A 21,992-nucleotide genomic window follows, 5' to 3' on the forward strand; every position below is an offset into this window, starting at 1 on the left:
AAGGAAGGAAGGAAGGAAGGAAGGAAGGAAGGAAGAACTGTCAATGGAACTTTTTAAAAATTTACAGAGAGAGCAGAAGAAATTTCAGAAGGGGACAAAGACAAAGACAAGCAGGGCAATAACCATACAACCATGTTAAATTGTATATGTTCTTTAAAAAATTTTACATAATAGAAATCAACAATTTCTTATATATTCCTCTTTTTCTGATCTCTGGGTGTAGAAATGTTTATGTTTCTTTGTTGATATTTGTCAAGTTTAAAATAATTTGTAAATTAATAAATTTAAAAATTAAATTACTAATTAATTAATTACTAATTACTAATTAAATTAGTAAATTTAAAATAATTTGTAAAATGAATATTGACCAGGTGTGGTCGTGGACACCTGAAGTCTCTGCTACCGGGAAGGCTGAGGCAGGTTGTTATTGTTTGATCATTTTCATTTATGTCCAACTCTTCATGATCCCATTTGGCAGAGACACTGGAATGGTTTGCCTTTTCCTTCTCCAGCTCATTTTACAGATGAGGAAACTGAGGTAAACAGGTTAAGTGACTTGCCCAGGGTCACACAGCAAATAAGTGTCTGAGGCTACATTTGACCTCAGAAAGATGAGTCTTCCTGACTCCAGGCCTGGCATCTATCCACTGAGTCACCTGAAGCTGGTGGATCACTTTAATTCAGGAATTCTGAGCTGCAGTATATACAGCTATGGATGGTAAGATGTCCATACCAAGTCTGGCATAAATATGGAGTGTCCCTGGAAACAGAGGGCCCAGCTGTGTATGTGTGAGTGTGTGTGAGAGAGAGAGAGAGAGAGAGAGAGAGAGAGAGAGAGAGAGAGAGAGATCAGAATAAACTTCTGTGCCAATCAGTATTAGGATTGGACCCATAAGTGGCCACAACACTTCCAGCCTAGGTGAGATGAGATTAAGTCTCCCCCTTAAAAAAGTAATTTATTAATAAAAAAAAAAATGAAGCAATAGGCACAATTGTCTTAGTTTTCTGGACCCAGGCAGTACTGCTAGAATTTTTATCTTAATTGGTACAAACTCAAACCCCTTCCCCATGACTGCTGAATGCTCTAGCCAAGGAGCAGGAGTCTAATTCCAGAAGAGCTTTCACCATCCATGCCTCTTGGGCAAAAGCTTAGCAAAGGAATGGAGGCAGTCCCAGCAGGATGAAGAGAAGATCTCTGCAGCCCAGGACTTCATAATTGTTTTTTGAGCCATCAGCTTCACTGGAGATGTGAGGTTTGATTTTTAGAGATTGTCTGGTGCTTGAGCACTGGAAAAAAATGTTTGAGAAACTCAGCGCTGGGTCTGAAGGGTTTTCACTGCATGAAATAGGAAGGGGGAAGGAAGAAAGGTATAAAGGTAATAAGTATTTACATAGCACATAGTATGTGCCAGGCCCTGTGTTTAGCACTCATACAAATATTATCTCCTCTGACCCTCACAAAAATCCTCTGAAGTTGGTACTTTTATCATCTTCATTTTACAGTTGAGGAAACTGAGGCAAACAAAGGTTAAGTGACTTTGCCCAGAATCATACAGATAGAAAATGCACAGGTTAAAATTTGAATTCAATTGGTTTATTTGACTTCAAATAAGTCTTATAATAATAAAATTTTAGAGTCTTCCTGACTCCAAGTCCAGTACTATCCATTGTGCCACCTAGCTAAATGGAATGTAGGATATTTTCAGAAAACTATATATATTAATCCCCTCTGTGACTCACAAATATTTGAAGAAGTCTCCTGATATCAATGACTTAAGAAACCACCCAAAACTCTTGCTAGTCAGTAGTATTAAAATCAATCTCTTCTGCTCTCCTTACTGGTCCTCACACGAGGTACTCCTTTCCTAATTCTGGGCATTTTCTCTGGCTGTTCCTCATGCCTGGATACTCTCCATCCTCCTTTTCACCTTCTAGCTTGCAGGTCCTACCTTCTGCAAGAAGCCATTCCTAGTTATACTTAATCTTTTTTTAAGGTTTAATTATCCCTACTTAATCTTAATGCCTTTCCTCTTCAACTACCCCTAATTTATCCTTCATGTATCTTGTTTGGAGGCATCTACATGGCACAGTGGATAGAGTGCCAAGCCTGGAGTCAAAAAGAGTCATCTGAGTTGAAATCTGACCTCAGACACTTACTAGCTGTGTGGTCCTGAGTAAGTCACCTAATCCTATTTGCCTCAGTTTCCTCATCTGTAAAATGAGCTGGAGAAGGAAATGACAAATCACCCCAGTATCTCTGCCAAGAAAACCCCAAAAATGGAGTTGCAAAGAGACAAACAAGACTGAGAAACAGCTGAACAGCAACAACACTATCAGATCTCTAAGGTAGAGGAAGACAAGATTGCCTTCATTTTCCCATTGAGATTCTACCAATTTGAGCATAAGCTAGGGGGCACTAGGCATTTTTAAGTTCTCCTTGGAGATAATGATAAACAGTAGGAACCACTTAAAAGTGCTGGTTTACTTGGGTGACCACATTATATTTTCAAGAATGTTAGAAGAACAAGAAGAAGGACTATCAAAGGCAATAATTTATCCCCAAAAGATGTACTTGAAGAATGTGAGCAAATAGTTCTCAAAAGAATTACAAGCTGTCAGCAATCATAGGAAGGAACATTCCAAAACACTAATAATAAGAGAAATGAAGATCAAAACAATCCTGAGGTTTTACTTCACACCCAGAAAATTGGCGAAGATGACAAAAAGAAGGGACTAGTCAGTGTTTGGAGAGGCACAAATGTATTGTAGGTGGATCTGTGAATTAGTACAACCATTCTGTGAAGTCATTTGGAATTAGACAAATACAGTGACTAAAATATTTATACCTATTGACCCAGAGATTCCAATTCCAGGCATATACCCCAAGGAAGTCACTGACAAAAAGATAGGCTCAATATATACCAAAATATTTATACTAATATTTTTCGTGGTAGCAAAGACCTGGAAATAAAGTAGATGCTTATGAATTGAGGAATGGCTAAACAAATTATGGTATGTGAATGTAATGTAATTTTGTTGTGCTATAAGAAACAATGAACAATGAATGGAGAGAAGCATGCAAAGGCTTAGATGAACTGATGTAAAGTGCAGGTAGCAGAACCAGGAAAACAATATGTATAATGACTTCAACAGCGTAAATGGAAAGAATAACAAACACAGTTGAAGCAAACTCCTTGCTCTCTGTTTTTTTCTTGTTTGGTTTTGTCTCCTCTTTCCCATTGTTCATTCCATCTGATACAATCCTTCTTTATAACCTGACTAACGACTAATGTGAAAGTATTTGCAGATCCTATACTTGATTGTATACTGCCAGGGGGGGGGGGGGGGGGGGAGAGGAAGGAGGGGAAGAAAATTTGAAACCTAAGAAATCGTAGAATTTAATCTTGTAAACTAAAAGTAAACAAATTAATAAAGACCAAAAAATTTTTTAAAAGAATAACAAACACAGAACAACTGAAAATAAACATTGAGAAAATATAAAGAACATGCTTGGTCCCAAAGAAGACAAATGAGAAACTACCTCATCCTACTTCTTTGTATTGGTAGGGGGGCAGGGGCACATAAGTGAAACACTGCATATTACATCAGAGACTTTTTAATATATTAGTCAGTGTTGAATTTTTTCTTCCACTCTTCCTCTTTTTTATTTAAAAAATTCTCTGAATCAGAAGGCAATCATTGTCTCTATAGAGACAGTGAAAAATTCTCTCTGTAAATATACATGTCTATGCATATATTTGCTGCTTTCAGAAATCCTGAAGTACAAAAATCCATACTTATGAAACAGCTATAATGGGGAAGAGGAAAAATATACATTTTACCAAAGGATTATTCCCTTTAACAAATTATTCCCCCAGTATTCTTCTAAATATCATAGTTTCCTAGCACATTTAACTATTTGTTTACAGACCCGTAACTATTCGACAGGCAAACTAAGATACCAAGAACTTTAAAATGATGGACTTAGAAGCCACTGCTCATTGAAAATCAATCAGAAATGAGCATAAAATATCTTGAAAAGGAGAATGGAAGTCAAGCAACAAAGAGAATGAAATTTACCAAGTTTCTATACACTTTATTTGGGAACACACAATGCATAGAGATCTATTTCTACTAAAAAAATTACAGTGGGTTGGCCTCATGGCAGAAATGAAAGAATTCCAAGTCAGGAGACCTGGATTCAAGTCTTTTTCAGTTATTTTCAGTCATGTACATCTTTCATGAGTTTTGAGTGTGTGTGTGGGGGGGGGAAGGGGGGAGGTGAGGTGGTTCTTGGCAAAAATACTGGAGTGGTTTACCATGACCTTCTCCAGCTCATTTTACAGGTGAGGAAACTGGAGTAAACAGAGTTAAGTGACTTGCCCAGGGTCACACAGTTAGTGTCTGAAGTCTTCCTGACTTCAGGCCCAGGGCTCTATGCACCATGATGCCACCTAGCTGCCCCAAGCCTTACATCTGCTATTTACATACTATCTTTGTGACTTAGGACAAATCACTTAAGCTCTACAAGACTTGGTTTCCTCATCTGTAAAATGGCGATAATAATATTTTCACTACTTACCTCATAAGATGGTTGTAAAATATCACTTGATAAATCTTAAAATTCTATTAAAATGCCTTATAATTTTAAATGTCAAGAACAATCTTGTTTACTTTCCTAATATGTTTGTGTGGAATATGTCCAATGATGGAACAGAACAGGCTTCCCATCACTGGAAGTATCCAAGCAGAGACCAAAGGGTGACTTGGGGATGATGGAGAGGGGACCATACTTTCGGTAGGGAGTTGGACTCCTGAGGATAACTTAGACCTTGTACGTGATCCATTCAGACTCTAAGATGTATATTTTAACCCATATATTAGGAATAAAGAAAGCTGTCCAACTACTAAAAGGTTTTTTAGGATCGTAGATTTAGCGACCCCAAATCCAGAGGGGGGAAAAAAAAACTTGTGGGACTAATTATATAGAGGTTGAAGATACAAACAGACTTAAGAGTTCAAATAAATTTAACGATGATGAATTTAGACAGGTAGGGTAGAGGGATACTTAAGGGTCAACCCAAGAGCTGCTGTAAACAACAATGGAAAAATGTATGCCTAACACACTTTTAAGCTTAATCTGCATTATTTACATTTTCTCCATCACTCTTTTAAGTCTAGACAATTTACAAAACAACAATGAATTAAACTCTGATTTGTTGTTTGTCAATTTCCAAAATGTCTGCACTCACTGAAAATTTGACCATTGCCACCCTGAGCCAGCTCAGGCACACCCATGGTCCAACCCTACCTTAGCAGGTTGATGTCTGGGTCCCTTGATCAGAGGCAACATTATGCTCTGGGTGAGCCATAGACCTGACTTGAGGTGTGACATCTTCTAACTTTGTGATTCTATGATTCTTGAAAGATAAAAGTCCTTTGTTTGCTCCAGCATCAATGAAAGTCAAAGCCATCTGAAAAGGGAAGAAGGGAAACACACAAGGAAACGGCTTCCCCTTATTTGAAAAAAGAAGTGGGCTCCTAGTGGATCTCTAAAATAGAAGTAGCCGTCACAGGAACCTCCCAGGCAAGATCGGGACCCAGCTTTTGCTGGTCCAACCACTGCTCTGGTGCCATTTATACATGTGATGCAAGCTCGCCATTGGTACTGACGGCAAGTACTTGAACAGCAAAGTTGCTGGATACTTACATTAGTAACTCATGGCAAGGACCAAAGCAGGCCTGCTTAGCTCAAGTGGGAGGTAAGAAAGAAGAGAACTGAGAGGAACATTTTCCTATGAGTGAAGCACGGGAATTGGAAGAAATAGTTTTGGGGTCAAAGGACCCAAGTTAGAATCTGGGGTTTGGCCCTTAAAGCCTATATAAGCCTGGGCAGGTCACTGAACTTCTCTGAGCCTCAGTTTCCTCATGTGTAAAATGCAGGGTTGGACTAGGTGACCTCTAAAAGTCTCATCCAATTCTAATTCTATGATTGTATGAAAGAACTAATTCTTTTAATTTGTCTTAAAACTACTTCATTCATGTTTCAAGATATCTTCAGGTTTGTTCTTGGTGGGTTTTTTTTAAGTCACATCCATTCTTTTCATGATATAACAGCTTTATAGGATCAAAGGATTCAAAACAGAAGGAGAACTTGAAAATCACATAATCCAGCCCCCTAGTTTTGCAGACGATATAAGGAACTAGTCCAAGGTCATTTACAGGTATTAGGTAGCAGAGTGTGGATTTAGTCCTAGGTCCCCTGATTCTAAATTTAATGCTCTTAGGAGGGAGAGAAAAGAGTTTTTTGTTAATTGAAAATAAATTAGATTAAATTGAAAATAAAGAAATAAATACAGCGCTCTTGATATTATAACACACCTATTACTGCCCCTCCCTGCCCTTCTCTGTCAAGGGCAAAGCAACACAGGGTTGCACCTGGGATCGTTCGGTTGTTTTTCTAAGATTTAAATGCGGCACAATCAAACATGGTCAATGTTTCCATTTGTTTTGCTTAATTGTACTTAGTTATAAGGGAGAGTTGGGGGAGCAGAGAGGAAAGGGAAGGGAATCTGAAAAGTGACACTAATGTTTTAAAAAGAAAAAAGAAGCAACGATAAAACACTTTCTAAAAATATGAATGCTAAATTCAATGAACAAAAGAAGAGGCAATCCCACCAAACACATAAACAATGGTACAGTTCTAACCCAGGTGGCTTCTGCAGGGCATAGGGACTCATGAAAAGGGTGGGGTGCCAGGGTGCCTGGAAGGGCAAGAACTGAAGACTGGAAAACTGGAGAAAGATCCTTCTTGAGAAGCTCTGTTGAGGGGGCCTCCAATGGAGACATATACCCCTAAATCCATATCTTTTTTTTTTTTAGGCAATCAGGGTCACACAGCTAGTGTCAAGTATCAGAAGCCAGATTTGAACTCTGTTTCTCCTGAGTCCAGGGATGGTACTCTATCCATGTGCCACCTAGCTATCCCCCAAACCCATACCTCGATTATACTTTCTTTACTAATGGCTTGCAGAGGCAATAGGAAACAAAGTAGAAAATTCTAGACTTGATGTCAGAAGGGTTGGGTTCTTCCACTCTTGGCTTTGCCATTTGCTATCACGTGTCTTCGGGAAAGTCGTTTCATCCCATAGCTTTCTCATCTGGAAAATGAGGATGTTGACTAGATCAGGGGTTCTTAATCTAGGGACTGTAAACTCATTTTTAAAAAATATTTTAATAACTGAGTTCAGAATAATTGGATTCCTTTGTAAGCCTATGTGTTATGTTTTATGCATTTAAAAACATTATTCTGAGATGGGGTCCCCAGGTTTCACCAGCCTGCAAAAGGGTCCCTGACACAAGAAGGTTCAGAACCACTGGTCTAGATAGATGATGCCTCCTCCCCAAAACACCTTGAATTCATTTTGAATATTCTTCTGTGTGTCCATGTTGTCTCCCCAGATAGAAGGTAAGCCCCAAAAGGCCAGGGGCTGTTTGTTTAATCTTTGCCCTTACATCTCTAAAACCTAGCACAGAACCTGGCATAAATAGGTGTTTAATAAATGCTTACTGATTGATCTCAAAGGTCCCTTCTGACTCTAAATAGATTTTCCAAAAGATCATGATTTTTTTTTTTTACCAGACCTACGATTAGATGGGCATAGTGAACTAGACTGAGGATCTTCCCACTTTCTCTGCCCCTTTATAGTCTCAGAGCATTGCCAGGAGCCCTGAAAGGTCACTGCTCAGCCCCAGCCTAAGGCTTCATCATCACCTAGTGAAGTTCAGATTGGGCAGTTACTCTGCCAAAGGGATCCAGTGAACATCTGAACCAGGTAATTCAAGCTAGAGAAAGAAATCTGCTTTGGGACCAGCGCTATCCATCCCGCCATCTAGAGTAGCTATGCTGGATAATTGCCAAAGCTGCACTGACTTCACTGGAAGCTGTTCCAGCGACCCCTGAGAGAAGCCACCATCTGCTCCTTCTTCTTCATGATGGATGGCTGGGTAGCCACTTTCTACCCCACCAGCGTGGCAGCTAGGTGGTGCGGTGGGTAGCGTGCTAAACTTGGAGCCAAGAAGATCCAAGTATGAATCCTGCCTCTGACATTCCCTAGCTGTCTGGCCCGTGGTGAATCACCTAGCCTCTCTGTGCCTCAGTTTCATTATCTGTAAAATGGGAACAATAACGCACCTACCTTCCCAGGGTTGTTGTGAGGGATCAAATGAGTTCATGTACATGAGCACTTTGCACACCTCACAGTGCTCTGTAAGTGCTAGTTATTATAATTATAATTAATTATTATTAGCATCAGAAGACCTAAGTCCTGGTTCTTGTCATATACTATCCAATAAACCGTCAGCAGGTCACTCAATCTCCCAAAGCCTCTGTTTCCTCCTCTGTAAAATGGGGATAATAACCACCTTTGGCCTGTATAACATTTCAGGATGGCTGTATAGATCAAATGGGGCCATCTGTAAGTATAAAGGGATCTAGAAATGTTACATTGTTAACTATTGTTTATCATTATTATTTGCTATAAATGAACTACACAGTCCTTACAGGACGGGGGTGGGATGGTGAGAGGAGGGTTATTGCTCTGCTTCTCCAGGCAATATAGGTGGCAGATCCAGTGGGAGTATCAAAGTAGAGTAGAAAGAAACCAGACCAGGGGTCAAGACACCAAACTTGAATTCCTCTTTGCAATCTACCAGCTGCATAACCTTGCAAAGGTCGTTGTTTTAAGGCTCAGTTCCAATAAAATGGGGGATGCAGTGAACTCGAGAAGGTCCTTTCTGGCCCCATAATTCTAAGGAAAAAATACCAAAATTTTAGGGTAAGATAGTGATCCTAAATAAGACACAGTGGGGATGGGGGTGTGCATGAGACAGTTGTGGGCATATATAGCTATGTGTGTTCTAGGGAACACATGCCATGAATGCACTGACCACACCCAGCTTCTATTCTTGCCTTGTGTCCTGCCCACAAAACTTCCAGCATTTCCCCCGTAGGCCAATCGACTCATTGGTACAAGGCTAAACAGAGTTAGCTTTCCTCCTTCTTCTACTTCCTTCCCCCAAGAAGGCTCCAAGCATGTATTCCTGAGTAAATATACCAGCAGTCCAGTACAAGAATATTAATATGAAAATAGAGTTCATTAATTATAGTCTGATTTCATTCAAGCCTTACTCTTATATGTCAAGGTATCATGAAGGTGATCCTAAAAGATTCTTGAAGATTGTACCCGCAAAGTGCAGACTCTGAGAGGTGCTATCAAGCCGGAAAGGCTTCAAGTCTGGTTCAGGGACAGACTATCTATGTATCACCAGAAGACCAGCCTAGCTAAGTTTATGACCAGGTTGGCTATAGGGTAATGATATTTTTTTAGTACAGATCAAAGACTACCTCCTAGGCCAAAGAGGGGTTCCAATTTATGCTGGTGAGAGAGTGCTAACACCAACAAAATCACAGGTGTTTCAAGCACCAAAGCAAGTGTTTCAGCAGATAAGTGCAAAGGTAACATGGAAGGATAAGAAAATCAAAATTCACATTTAAGAGGGACAGCCTAGTCTGTGTGGATGGAACTGGTCACTGAGATGGAAAGACATGGGCTCACATCCCACCTTTGATACATGCTAGATGTGCAACTCCGAGCAAGTCTCAGCGAGAAACTTTCTAAGACAAGATGTTATAGAGTTGTTATTGATTTCTATCGAGAGAGGGAATTTCTTTGCTGGGTATTCCTTATACCAATGAAATCAAAGGGACAGATCAAAGAAAGCACAACAAAAAATTCTGTCATTGATATGGTGGTTTATAAATACTATTTCAGAGACATATAGTGGCAAAGTAAACAGAGATGATCTCAAAACCAGCCTCTAATACATACAGACTGTGTGCCCCTAGACAGATCACTGAACTTCCAAGTATTCCCAGGCAATGTCTAAAACTATAAATGATAGAGAAGGTGCCAACCTGCATTGGCAGAAGCATTTTCTATCCCCAGGAATTCCATGTAACAAGGAAATCACAGGACTAGTTTTTATCCCTATATCATTTCATCATTACAGTATCCCAATGAGATATAGAGATGTGTGTATACACACATATATGTACATATAAATACACACATATGGTAAATGTTATTCAGATAAGGAAAATGAGGTTCAGTTACAGACCGGGTAAGTAGATACGCCCAGCTACTAAATGGTAGAACTGGGGAAAGAACCAAGTACTCAGGTTCAACGGCACCCTACGCTTCAATGTACTCTTGCTGCCCTCTGCTGGCAGAACCAATCCATGAAGCTTTTGTCACTAGCTTTTGAAGAGACAAAGTAAGTTATGTTGATTTGTGAACCGCCCTCCCTTCTGTTTCTCTCCTGTTGGCCCCTCTTCTGTCTGCACAGACTAGATCATATGCATTTGGACTGCATTTGCATTTGCAAATTTGTTACATTTGCATATTTATAAACTAGATCATATGCATTTGGATCATAGAAGCCTCAAGTTGGAAGAAACCTTTAGAGGTCATTTGGTCCAAGCTCTTCCATTCATTCAAAATGCATTTAAGTGCCTACTATGGGTCATGTGTGGTGCTAGATATACAAAAGACAAAAATTAAGCAATTCCTGTCCTCTGGGGGAAGCTACATGTAATTATATACAAAATAAATAAAAGCAATGGTACACCAGTAAAACAACTACTATTTGAGAGCCCATGGTTAAATTTTCAGTGTGAGCATTTATACCTCAGAAATAGACAAATGCTACAAATCAGGGCTTGTTTTATTGTTTGTTTATAGTCCCCCCCCCCCAAAAAAAAGTGATGGAGAACAAAACATGTGAATAATGCAGATTAAATTTGAAAGTGTGGAATATATACTTTTCTTTCTTCTTTTTTTCATGGAGGGCCTGTTGTTAAATGTTTACTAGCACATTCCTTAATACAAGGTAATTTTTGAGCCTACATGCTATTTAAAAGAAACATTTATACAAATAAATAAATACATATATATATATATATATAAAGTAATTTGGGGTAGAGGTAGGGTACTGGCAAATTGGGGGATCAGGATACATTTCATGTAGGAAATGGACAAGTAAGCTGAAATGTAAGGAAAGCCAGAGATTCTAAAAGGCAGAAGTGAAGAGGGAATGTATTCTAGGTATGGGGGAACAGCCTGTACAACGGTATGGATGGGAAATGGAACCCTGTATACAGAAAGCAGCAAACATAACAGTTTGGCTGAACTACCCAGAGCAGGAATATTACAACAGCCTAGAAATGTGGTTTTCTAGCCTATAACTAAAGAGGTTAAGTGACTTGTACAGGGCCTCATTGCTAATAAGCAGAAGGGACAAGATTTGAACTCAGTTCTTCCTGAATCCAAGTCCAACACTACCACCCACCATGTCTAGGCTCATATGGCTATTTAGAGCAGTAATGCCAGAACTCATACTTAAAGCTGCTGACAACACTTCCATTGCTTGTTCCAATACACCATGCTGTTCCCCTGGGTTTCACAGGGATCTCATTATGACCCAGAGATTTCTTTTTTATTTAATATTTTAAAACAACAAAATCCATGTTTTCCCTTACCTTTGTAGCAAATAAGCAAAACAAATTCCCACACTGACCATATTGGAAAAAAAAAATACATGTGAATCTGCAATGAGGTTAGAAGCAGGTTTCATCATGAGTCTTCTGGAAGCATGATGACCCAGAGATTTTTTTGTGTGTTTATTTGGTTTGGTTTTGACCCAGAGATTTTTAAGCCCCAGGTGCCAGCCTGCTTGTTTTGAGCAACACTGAACACAATGTAATTCCAGTATAGGAGAGCTATCCATAGGCTGTCCTGTTGAGATTGGTGTTATACTTGCTTATAAGTAGAGAAGTTTTTATTTAAACATCTGTGGTAAGATTCCAACTTGAAAAATATGGAAAAGCTGAGAATTATTGGAATCATCTTAACACAGCTTTATTTTTCTTGCACCTCTCTTGTAGACTGTCCCCAAATTCTGCACACTGGAAGAAGAATTACCCTACCTGGATATGGTAATTGCAGAGACCTTGAGGATGTACCCACCAGCTTTTAGGTAGGCTAAATCTAATAAAAGGAAATGCAGTGAGGCCAAATGTAAAATCTTGTACTTGGGCTCAAAAAATTGATTTCAGAAGTATAAGGTGGGGAATGTATGGTTAGAAGTTTCCTGGGAAAAGATCTGGGGGTTTTATTGAACTGTAAGCCATAAGTCAACAGTACGGTAAGACAACTAAAATATATAAAGCAATCAAGCTCTTCCCCCTCCCCGAATATGACAATAATAGTCTTCGTGTACTTGCTGTACAGGGCAGACCTGGTCAGACTGCATCTTCAGTACTACTTTCCATTTTAGGAAGAAGCTGATGGGAGGGCAATCAGATTGGGGTGGGGCTTCAGGATCATGGCATATGAGGATTGGTGGAAGGAACTGCCCGTGAAGTTTAGAACAGAGAAGAGAATATTCAGGGCAGTCATAAAAGCTGTCTTCAAATATTGGAAGAGCTTTGATTGGGAAGAGTGATTAGATTGATTTCTCATGGCCCCAGAGGACAAAACTAGGATCAGTGGATGGACGTGAGAAGAGATAAATTTGGGTTTGGCATAAGGCAAAAACTTTCTAACAATTAGACTATACAAGAATAGAACAGGCTGCCTTCCTCCATAATGGAAGTCTTCAAGCAAAGACTTACTTTGGGGGACATGTTGTACATGGGATTCTTCTTCAGGTACGAGTTGGACTAGAAGGCCACTGAGGTTCCTTAATCTGTGATTCTGTGGACATGATTACCCTTTCCCTTCCCTGGATTTGCATAGCACTTACTGTCTGTTTTTGTTGTTCCGTCATTTCAGTCATGTCCAACTCTTCGTGACCCCATGTGGAGTTTCCTTGGCAAAGATATTGCAGTGGTTTGTCATTTCTTTCTCCGGTGGATTAAGGCAAACAGAGAGGTTAAGTGTCTTGCCCACAAGGGTCACACAACTACTAAGTGTCTGAGGCCAGATTTGAATTCAGGTCTTCCTCACACCAGGCCCAGCACTTTGAGTCACCTAGCTGCCCATGTACCACTCAAGCTGCCATTTGTTGAAGTTTCTCTTTTCATGCATATATCTTATTTCCCCAACCAACCTCTCTCCCCCTGAAATGTAGAAACAGCGTCTTATATTTGGTGGTGTAAGCTCCCACAAACACAGCCTGTGCCTCGAACAACACCTTGTATATGGTAAGTCCTCAATAAATGTTTGCTAACAGATTTCTCTGAGTCAATAAGTAACAGGGAGAAAGTGGCACAGAATAAGTATAATAATAGAAAGTAAAAGATTTTGGAGTCAGGAGACCTCAATTCCAATTGCAGACCCAATATTTAATAGCTGTGTATATAATCACAGAATCCTCCATCTGGGGCTGAGAGGGACCTTAGAGGGAGGTCTTTGAGTGCAATCATGCTCATTTACATATAGGAAACTGAGACCCAGAGAGATTACAGTTATACAGCTGGTAAAGTGTCTGACGCAAGATTCAAACTTAGGTCAAGTCTAGTACTCCATTCACGTATATCACACTTCACCTCTGAGTCTCTTTCCTCATCAATAAAACAGAGATATTCAAACTTAACAGAGCATTTAATAGCACAGGGCTCAGGTTTTATTTGTTCTTGGATGCCAACATTCAGATTCTTGCCCCAGGAAGAACTTCCCACTCAGCAACTACCATTATCTAGGGCCCTTCCACCCAGATCTCATACATGGCACTGCTTTCCCAGGTGCAACTTCCCCGCCCCGATCCCATGAAGAATCAAGAGTTAAATGGCCCCCTCTCCCAGAATACCACTTTCCCCTTGCCAGGGCTTTTCACCAGTAGGCTCACTTCTCTTATCCTCCTTTAAAGGTCCTCTTCTTGTGTCTCTATTAAAGTCTTCCTCTGATTCCTTATCATGAAATGACATTGGGGGGGGGGGCGTAGAAGAGGAGAGGGGAGAAGTAATCTCTCCTCTTCTCTCCAGAAATCTCTGTCCATCACTTCCTTCAGTTCAAAACTTACCCTTCCAAGAAGTCTGCCTAAGGCAAGCAAGCCCAGGTCCCCCATAAATCCCACCCTCCCTTTTCCTGAGGCAGCTTAGGACAAGGACGAACAGGAAAGTATAAGGAAGACGTCTAAGAACATCTGAATCTTCAGACTCCTGGGGATGGCATTTATTAGCTCTGTGACCTTGGCTCAGTTCCTTAACCTGTCTGAATCTCAGCTTCCTCATCTATAAAACTGTGCTAATAATACTTGCACTACATGTCTGAGGGCTGTTATGATGAAATGAGATCATGGACGCAAAGGATGTGTTTGCCACAAAGGGGCTATATAAATTGATGCTATATTATGCCTCAGGATTTATTAGCTAAGATTTTGCTTCATATTTTCTATTCTGGAGCTTTTTCATGTTACTTTGTAATTCAATTCAACAGATTCGATCCAACAAACACATTAAGCCCCTTCTATGAGCAAGACAAGATGGTAGGTGCCAGGTGATACATAGGCAGAAAGGAGAGCCCCTGCCTTCAGAGAGCTTACTTTCTCCTGGGCAGAATGGTCTCCAAAGGTTTAATGGGTTTTTGCTTAATCTCCGACCATTAAAAGTAGGTGCCTAGAAGGCAGGAGCTGGTGCTCTACTGTTTCTCTCAGATTTCCCCCAATAAGTGGTTCTTTGGAGTGAACAAAGAAGTGATCAGATTCAGGGCTATGTAAACAGGAGTAAGACAAACTGATTTAATCACATGCCATATGTTCAACTCAGCACTTTAAGGAATTAATTTTCCAGACATGAACATCATTAAGATGTACTGTTTGCCTTTTTTTTTTTAAAAGAGGGAATTATACAAACTTGAAGATACTTTTCCGAACAGCTTTTCAAATGGATAATAGCAAGTAAAATGTTGCTGTTCTCTATGAATGTTCATCATCTAGCAGCAGGTACTGTAAAATTCTTCACTGTAGCATCTGCTCTGTTATTCTATGGCTCAGATCATGTTTCATCATGCAGAAGAAAGATTAGACTGGTTCTGCTTGACCCAGAAGGGCAGCTCACTCTGGCAGCCTGTTCATCATGGAATATCCCCCCACCCTCACCCCCTTCCATTAGTGAGCTCCTCCCAAAGCCTCCATTCCCCTCAGGTCCTAATTTTTTCTTTTTACTTTCTCTGGGTTTCACTTCTGCTCTCTTCTCTTTCTTCTTTTCAGCCCCCTTTTGGGTGTTTCCTCCCCTCATTAGGATGTAAACTGAAAAGCTGGGCTGCCTTGTACTTGTACCGCCATGCTCTCTACCTTCCTATTAAATGGGAACAAAGAAGGCAGGTTTCAGTTGGATATAAGGAAAAACTTTCTAATAATTAGAATGGTCCCAAAACAGGTCAAGCTGGTAGCAGATTCCCCATTACTGGGCAGAAAGGTCACAGAGGAAATTCATATTCAGAGAGAGAATTCAACCAAATGGCCTCAGATGCCTCTTTCAATTCAGATTCTGTGATTCCTCTTTGGACATGGTGAAGATATAATGTGTTATATAGTAGAGAGAGCACTGGACCTGCAATCAGGAACATCTAGGTTTGAGGCCTGGCTTCAGGCACTCACTAGCTGTGTGGCTCTGGGCAAGTCAATTAACCTGGGTCTCAATTTCCTCTTGTTTAGTCATTTTTCAGTTGTGTCCGACTCTTTGTAAACCCATTTGAGGGTTTCCACTTCCTTCTCTAGGTCATTTTACAGATGAGGAAACTGAGGCAAACAGGTTTAAGTGAGTTGCCCAGGGTCACACAGCTAGCAGGTATCTGAGATCAGATCTGAAGTCAAGTCTTCCTGATTCAAGGCCTGGTCCTCTATCCATTGCACCACCTAGCTGCCCCCAATTCCTCTCAGGATCCTAAGATTGTAACTGCAAGAAACCTCAAAGGCTGTCTACTCCAAATCTCTCTCTCTTCCCCACACCCACACAATGGTTAAGTGATTTTGCCCGAGGTCATCCGGTTAGTGTTGGAGATAGGAATTGAACTCTGGTCTCTTGACTCCACTGGGCCACACAAACAGGAATTATAATAATAGCATCTACCTCACAGGGTTGTCATGAGAATATTCAATAAGACAATATCTTTAAAGAGCTTTGCAAACCTTAAGACATTAAATACATGCCAGCTATTGTTACTATGACTAGTATTATTCAATACTACCTCCTTCTTATGAGAAAACAGAATACCTAAAACATAGGACTAACCCATATGTCCCTGACACTGGCAATAAGTGGGGATGCTTTCAATTAAAGATTTGTTTCATTAGGCACACAGATCAAATTGATCTTTTAGTACTTTTATTCAGTATGCATAACCCACTAATGCCATGTAAGACAGGTAACACTAGCACACAGGAGGGCTCTTGATCTGGTCAGATAGGAAACAGAAAGACGTCTTCGAAGGGATTAATAATTTTACTTTATTCGAGTCTAATATTCTCACAAGAGGGTTGCTGATACTGGGAGTACCAACTCCTACAGCACTCCCTAATCACCCTTCTCACAGGGCTGGTGAGAGGGGGCAGGGCAACTGACCCTATGTCTCCATGGGGTCAATCAAGACAGGCACAGCTTGTGATTCCTCTAAATCCCCTCAAGCTTCAATGGGGGCCAGTTGAGGCAAACACAGATTCCTCCCAAGCCTTGATGGGGGCCAATCAAGGCACACACAGCATTCCAGCTTGTTCATTCAACCCTAAGGGTTCCCCACTCACTGACCAGTGCCTACCTGCTTTATGGGGCAACAGACAAAGAAGGCACATTGCCAGCAATATCCTCATAATTTTACATCACCTCATCCCTATATCTCACTGCACAATCACAATGGATGTTTACAATTTAAGCACAAATGTTTGTATTATTTATCATCATGTAATGCTGTGCAAGTTTGGTGGAGATGTTTTCAAGGCATGAGTCGAAATAGAGACTGTTATGGCCATGGATCCTGGGAAACTAAACTCTAAGAAAGAATAACAAAAATTCACCTTACTTACTTGCCAAAAAGTGGCTTGTAGGTTAAACATGCAGCTCGAGACAAAGTTAAACAGGAACTACACAAGGCATGGTGAATGAGCAAGAAAAAAGGGAGTAGTAAGATCATGTGCTTGATGATTCATCAATGACAGGTTATGTCAGCCTAAGCCCATTTCCTTTTTTTTTTTAACAAGGTTACAAGACTTCCTACATTTAGAGAAAATATTGCAGAATATTTAGAACAGTGTTACTTCTAAAAGGATTGCTTTGCACATTTAGAAAGGGAAGCAGTGATCACCAGGAGCAAATGTAACTTTATCAAAGAGCCGAGTAAGCCAAACCTCATTACTAGGCTTGTGGTAATTCAGGGGAATGATGCAGACATAATTCATCTGGATTGCTTTAAACAAAGCATGATATTCTTGTAGTCTAGATGAAGAGACAGGGGCTAGATAATAATAGTTAAGTGGATTCAAAAGTGTTTGAAAGGCTAGACCCAAAGAATAATCATTACTATCCTCTTAAAGGGAGTGGCACAAGGATCTTTCCTTTGTCCTGTGCTGCTCAATATTTGATCAGTGACTTGGATGAAGGAATAGATGACATGCTCATCAAATCTGCAGGTGACACAAATGTTAAGCAGAGCTTATCAACTCAGAGCTCTTTGGCACTATAATAAGGAACAGCTGAGTAGACACCCAGGTACCTTCTGGCTGTCTGGAAAGGGGGGGGGGGCAGAGCACAGAAGAGTGAATAATGTTGAAGCAGATCGAATCCTGAAACTAGAGTTACAGAAGCAAGAGTTCAAATCCTGCCTCTCACCATATGGTATCATTTTTCTCATTTACAAACCTGGGATAATACTTATTCTCTCCCTCACAAGGCTGTTGGGAGGCACACAGTAGATAATGTGTGGAAAGTGTTTTGCAAACCTTAAAATGATCTCTAAATGCCACTTATCATAATAGTTCTTTTTTTTCCTGCAGCTTCAACCAGAAAAACGAGCCTCAGGAAAATGTGGTCACTAACATTTTAGGTTAACCAGAATGAAGGGGAGGTTTTCTATTTATGAACAAGGAAGGATCCCTTGATTCAAAACTGATTTCTTCCTTGGAAAAGGGTAACAGAGATCACCACTGACCTTTAGATCTGGAAGAGATTGGCATCTGTTACCATCAGTTCTCAAGAAAGTAAAGTGGTATAGGTATGGATCCTAGCAGGATACTTGACTTGGCCAGAAGCAGTCGTAGATTTAAAGACACAGGATTTCTATTTTCTTCTTAGTCTCTCTCTCTCTTCCTCTCCCTCTCTCTATCTCTCTCTCCTGCAAAATGGAACAGTATCTCTCTCTTTCAAAAAGAGAAACATTCAGTAGCCTCTCCTTCCTTCTCCCTCTCCTTTTCCCTTTCTCTCTCAATGGCCTCAACAGAAGACCAACCAGATCCAGGAGGGAAATCCATTGCCAATATCCTGAAATAATTGTCTTATATTTTTAAGCTTATTGCTAAGGATTCTATTCTCAACATATGGCATCATTTTTAAAAATAGATTTGTGCGTTTGTCCTGAGCTAGTTATTTCCTGATAGTCTTTATGTCTTCATTTAAAAATCCCCAATAAATGCTTCTCTCACATGCAAAATGTATGTGTTCATTTAAAGAGTTTTAGTCTACCAAGAGTTCTACTGACCACTGCCAGAAAAGATCCCCAAGTAAAAAGTCCTAGCCCCAAACAGTTTCTCAATGAGAATAATGAAAAATAGCAGGAAGGAAAGGGATCTAGTGGTATGTCAAACTATACCACAAAGTGTTCTTTGTTAAGTAGTTTCAGTCAATCAAACCCATTTGGGATTTTCTTGGCAAAGATACTAGAATAGTTAGCCATTTCCTTCTCCAGCTCATTTTACAGATGAGGCAAACAGTGACTTGTCCAGGGTCACACAGCTAGTAAGTGTTTCTGGGACCAGATCTGCACTCAGGAAGACATGTCTAACTAGCTTTGGGCTCAGAACTCTATCCATTGTGCCACCTACCTGCCCCAAATACTACAAAGTAGTAATCATCAAAACTATGTTGGTACTAAAAGAAAGGTTGCTCAATGGAATAGACTAGGCCAGACAGACTGTTCAAGTGGTATGGTATATTCCAACCATAATATCACTCTGTTTTGGTTACTTTTGATCTTTACCCAAATGCTTTCTACCATTTTCCCATGTTCTTGAATTTCCTTCCATTTACCCAAATGCTTTCTACCATTTTCCCATGTTCTTGAATTTCCTTCCATAAATATATCATCTGAATAGAGAATGCTACACTTATACTTTTATTACCTATGTTTTTTCTCTTTTGAATAAAGTATAGTATACCCTTCCATTGCCATATTCCAGTCACAGGTTCTATCCAACACAGTCTGTGATATCTACAATGTCCAACTTGTCTTCTTGAATTCAGTTCTCCTTGATCACCTATTCTTTGTATATTTGTATATACAGATCACAGGTCTTCTTTTGTTTTATTTTGTCTCCAGTGAACTTCTAGGTATCTCTACTGTTAGTCTTTTTTCTACATGGTAACTGCTGTCTATGGTATTTATTTATTTATTTTTGCTTTTTGGAGGGCAATTGAGTTTAAGTAACTTGCCCAAGGTCACATGGCTAGGTTTTTTGTTTGTACGTGTTAAGTGTCTGAGGCCGGATCTGAACTCAGGTCCTCCTGACTCCAGGGCCAGAACTCTACTCACTGTGCCACCTAGCCACCCCTATGGCATTTATTAAAGGATATATTTGGGTGGTTTTCTTCCTCCTCCCCCCACCCTTTCTTTCAGGGAAAAGCTCTTTTGATTTGATTTACAAAAATTCAGGCAAATACATTCTCCAAACCCCCAAATTTTATTCATACCTTTTGTTTTTACATCACAGTTATTATCACTAGGCATAACACTAACGATCCCACAGCTTTCTTTTGTAATCAGTCCACACACTGGCCCTGTCTGGCAGCATATGCAAATTTCCATACCCATTGTTCCCCACATCTCCAATGAAAAGCAGGAGGTACATTTCTTCACATATGCCCCTGGGGCTAAGATTGGTTATTATAATTACACAGCATCTAATTTTGTGCAAATATATCCTTAATTTTGCCAGGTATGCTCCATGCCTGGCCAGAAGCTTACTAGTCCCATCTTTTAAGCTAAACTCAAACAGGACTTATTACATAGCCCCTTATTTAACTGGATTGGGAGTAATATAGTGGATAATATGTTCAACTAGTTTTACAAAAGATAGGAATAATGCACTAATAAATAACTTACCTACAGAGGATTACATTTTATAAAGGCAGGGGGTAAATAATCAAAACTCAGTGAAGGTATTTTTGAGGGTGTGGGTGAAGGCTGAGATAATATGCTTTGTTCTGATGTCTTAATACAAAGGAGGATAAAGTCATTGAGGTCGTGATGTGCCTTTTAGATTTTTTTTTGGAGGGGGAAGACAGGGCAATTGGGGTTAAGTGACTTGCCCAAGGTCACAGGGCCAGTGAGTATTAAGTGTCTGAAACCACATTTGAACTCAGGTCCTCCTGACTCCAGGGCTGGTGCTTTATTCTAGGGGCCACCTAGCCGCCCCTAAAATGGCCATTTTTTAAATGGAACATACTTAATTCAGGATTTAAAAGGGGCCAAGCAGAGCTCAGTATCTGAGATTTAAAAAAGCTAGAGAGCACAGGGCCCAGTGAAATGTTGCAGCAACTTGTGGAAATGTTCTCAACTTTTCTTGAAGGTTGTGGAGATTGAGAAAATGCTCCATCTGTTTACCTCCCAGTAACCTAGTTCTGGCTTGTGCTTCCTTTATAAGCATTCCACCCTTTATAATTGTCGGGCTTTATAGGACCAACAGCAGCAGATCACGGCCCAAGAAGGCGACCCAGAACCCTCTTCTCTCCTTGGCATTATAGTCTTTGATTTTATCCCATGTATTTTCTTTTACAGGCAGTAACCAACACAAGGGGTTTGCACTTTGGAGCAAAATGCGTGTGTGTTTAAAATCCTAGAAACACAGTGAATTTTTTTTTATTTATTATAACTCTGATTTGTGAAGGGAATGGGGAGTTAAAGGGGGAGGGAGATAGGACTAGCAAAATCCCCATGTTATATCAATTTTTCATTCTATATGTTAGCTATGTTATAGGAGATATGATTTGGCCTGTGGCATATGTGTACCTTTTAATTTACTCAGTGCCCAATTCATTCAAAAAATATTTGTTTAACTCCTAGAATATGCCAAGAACACAGACAAAGTTTAATCAAGGCACAGTCTTTGCTTCAGTCTAGGAGGAAGATAAGATGCAAATATGAATAATTATAGTACACAAGATTATAATGGTACCTTAACAAAGTACCAAATAAAATGTGATATGAGGCCTATTTAGAAAAAATTATTATTACCAGCATCAGAGAATGATTTTTGAAGGTGACAGCATCTACCCTGGGGTTTAAAGAAGGGGTAGAAATTCATCAGATGAAGATGAGGAGGGAGGACATTTATGGTACTGGTAACAGGATCAAACAAGGCATAGGGAGGGGCAAGAAGACAAAGGACTCCTGGTTAGCCGAAGCACAGGTGCATGGAGGGAAGGAAATATTTAGGAATAAGTCAGGCAATAAACATTTATTAAGCAGGCACCATGTGCCAGGCACTGTGCTAAGCTCTGGAGATACAAAGAAAGACAAAAAACAGTCCCTGCTGTCAAGGAGCTCATGGTCTAACACTCACGGACAACATGCAGACAACTATGTGCAAACAAGCAACATACAAGATAAACTGGAGAGAATAAAAAGGAGGGAGAGGCCACCAAAGGGAGGAAAGAGGGGGGAAGAGGCCACAAAAGGAAGACAAGAGGGGGGAGAGGCCACCAAGGGGAGACAAGAGGGGGGAGA

At 40.1% G+C, this 21,992-nt stretch overlaps 1 protein-coding gene across 1 annotated transcript in view; it reads left to right on the forward strand.

The window, feature by feature from the left end:
- Positions 1 to 21,992, forward strand: part of TBXAS1 (thromboxane A synthase 1) — a 245,327-nt gene that overhangs the window by 215,019 nt on the left and 8,316 nt on the right. The window contains exon 10 of the mRNA XM_069087345.1: positions 12,005 to 12,096. Coding sequence (XP_068943446.1) covers positions 12,005 to 12,096 — 92 coding nt within the window. The remainder of the gene's footprint in view (positions 1 to 12,004; positions 12,097 to 21,992) is intronic.

Source organism: Petaurus breviceps, unplaced genomic scaffold (genome assembly GCF_028583685.1).
Source record: "Petaurus breviceps papuanus isolate PSGF00001 unplaced genomic scaffold, PetGlider_PUasm1.0 181, whole genome shotgun sequence".
Taxonomy (NCBI): Eukaryota; Metazoa; Chordata; class Mammalia; order Diprotodontia; family Petauridae; genus Petaurus; species Petaurus breviceps.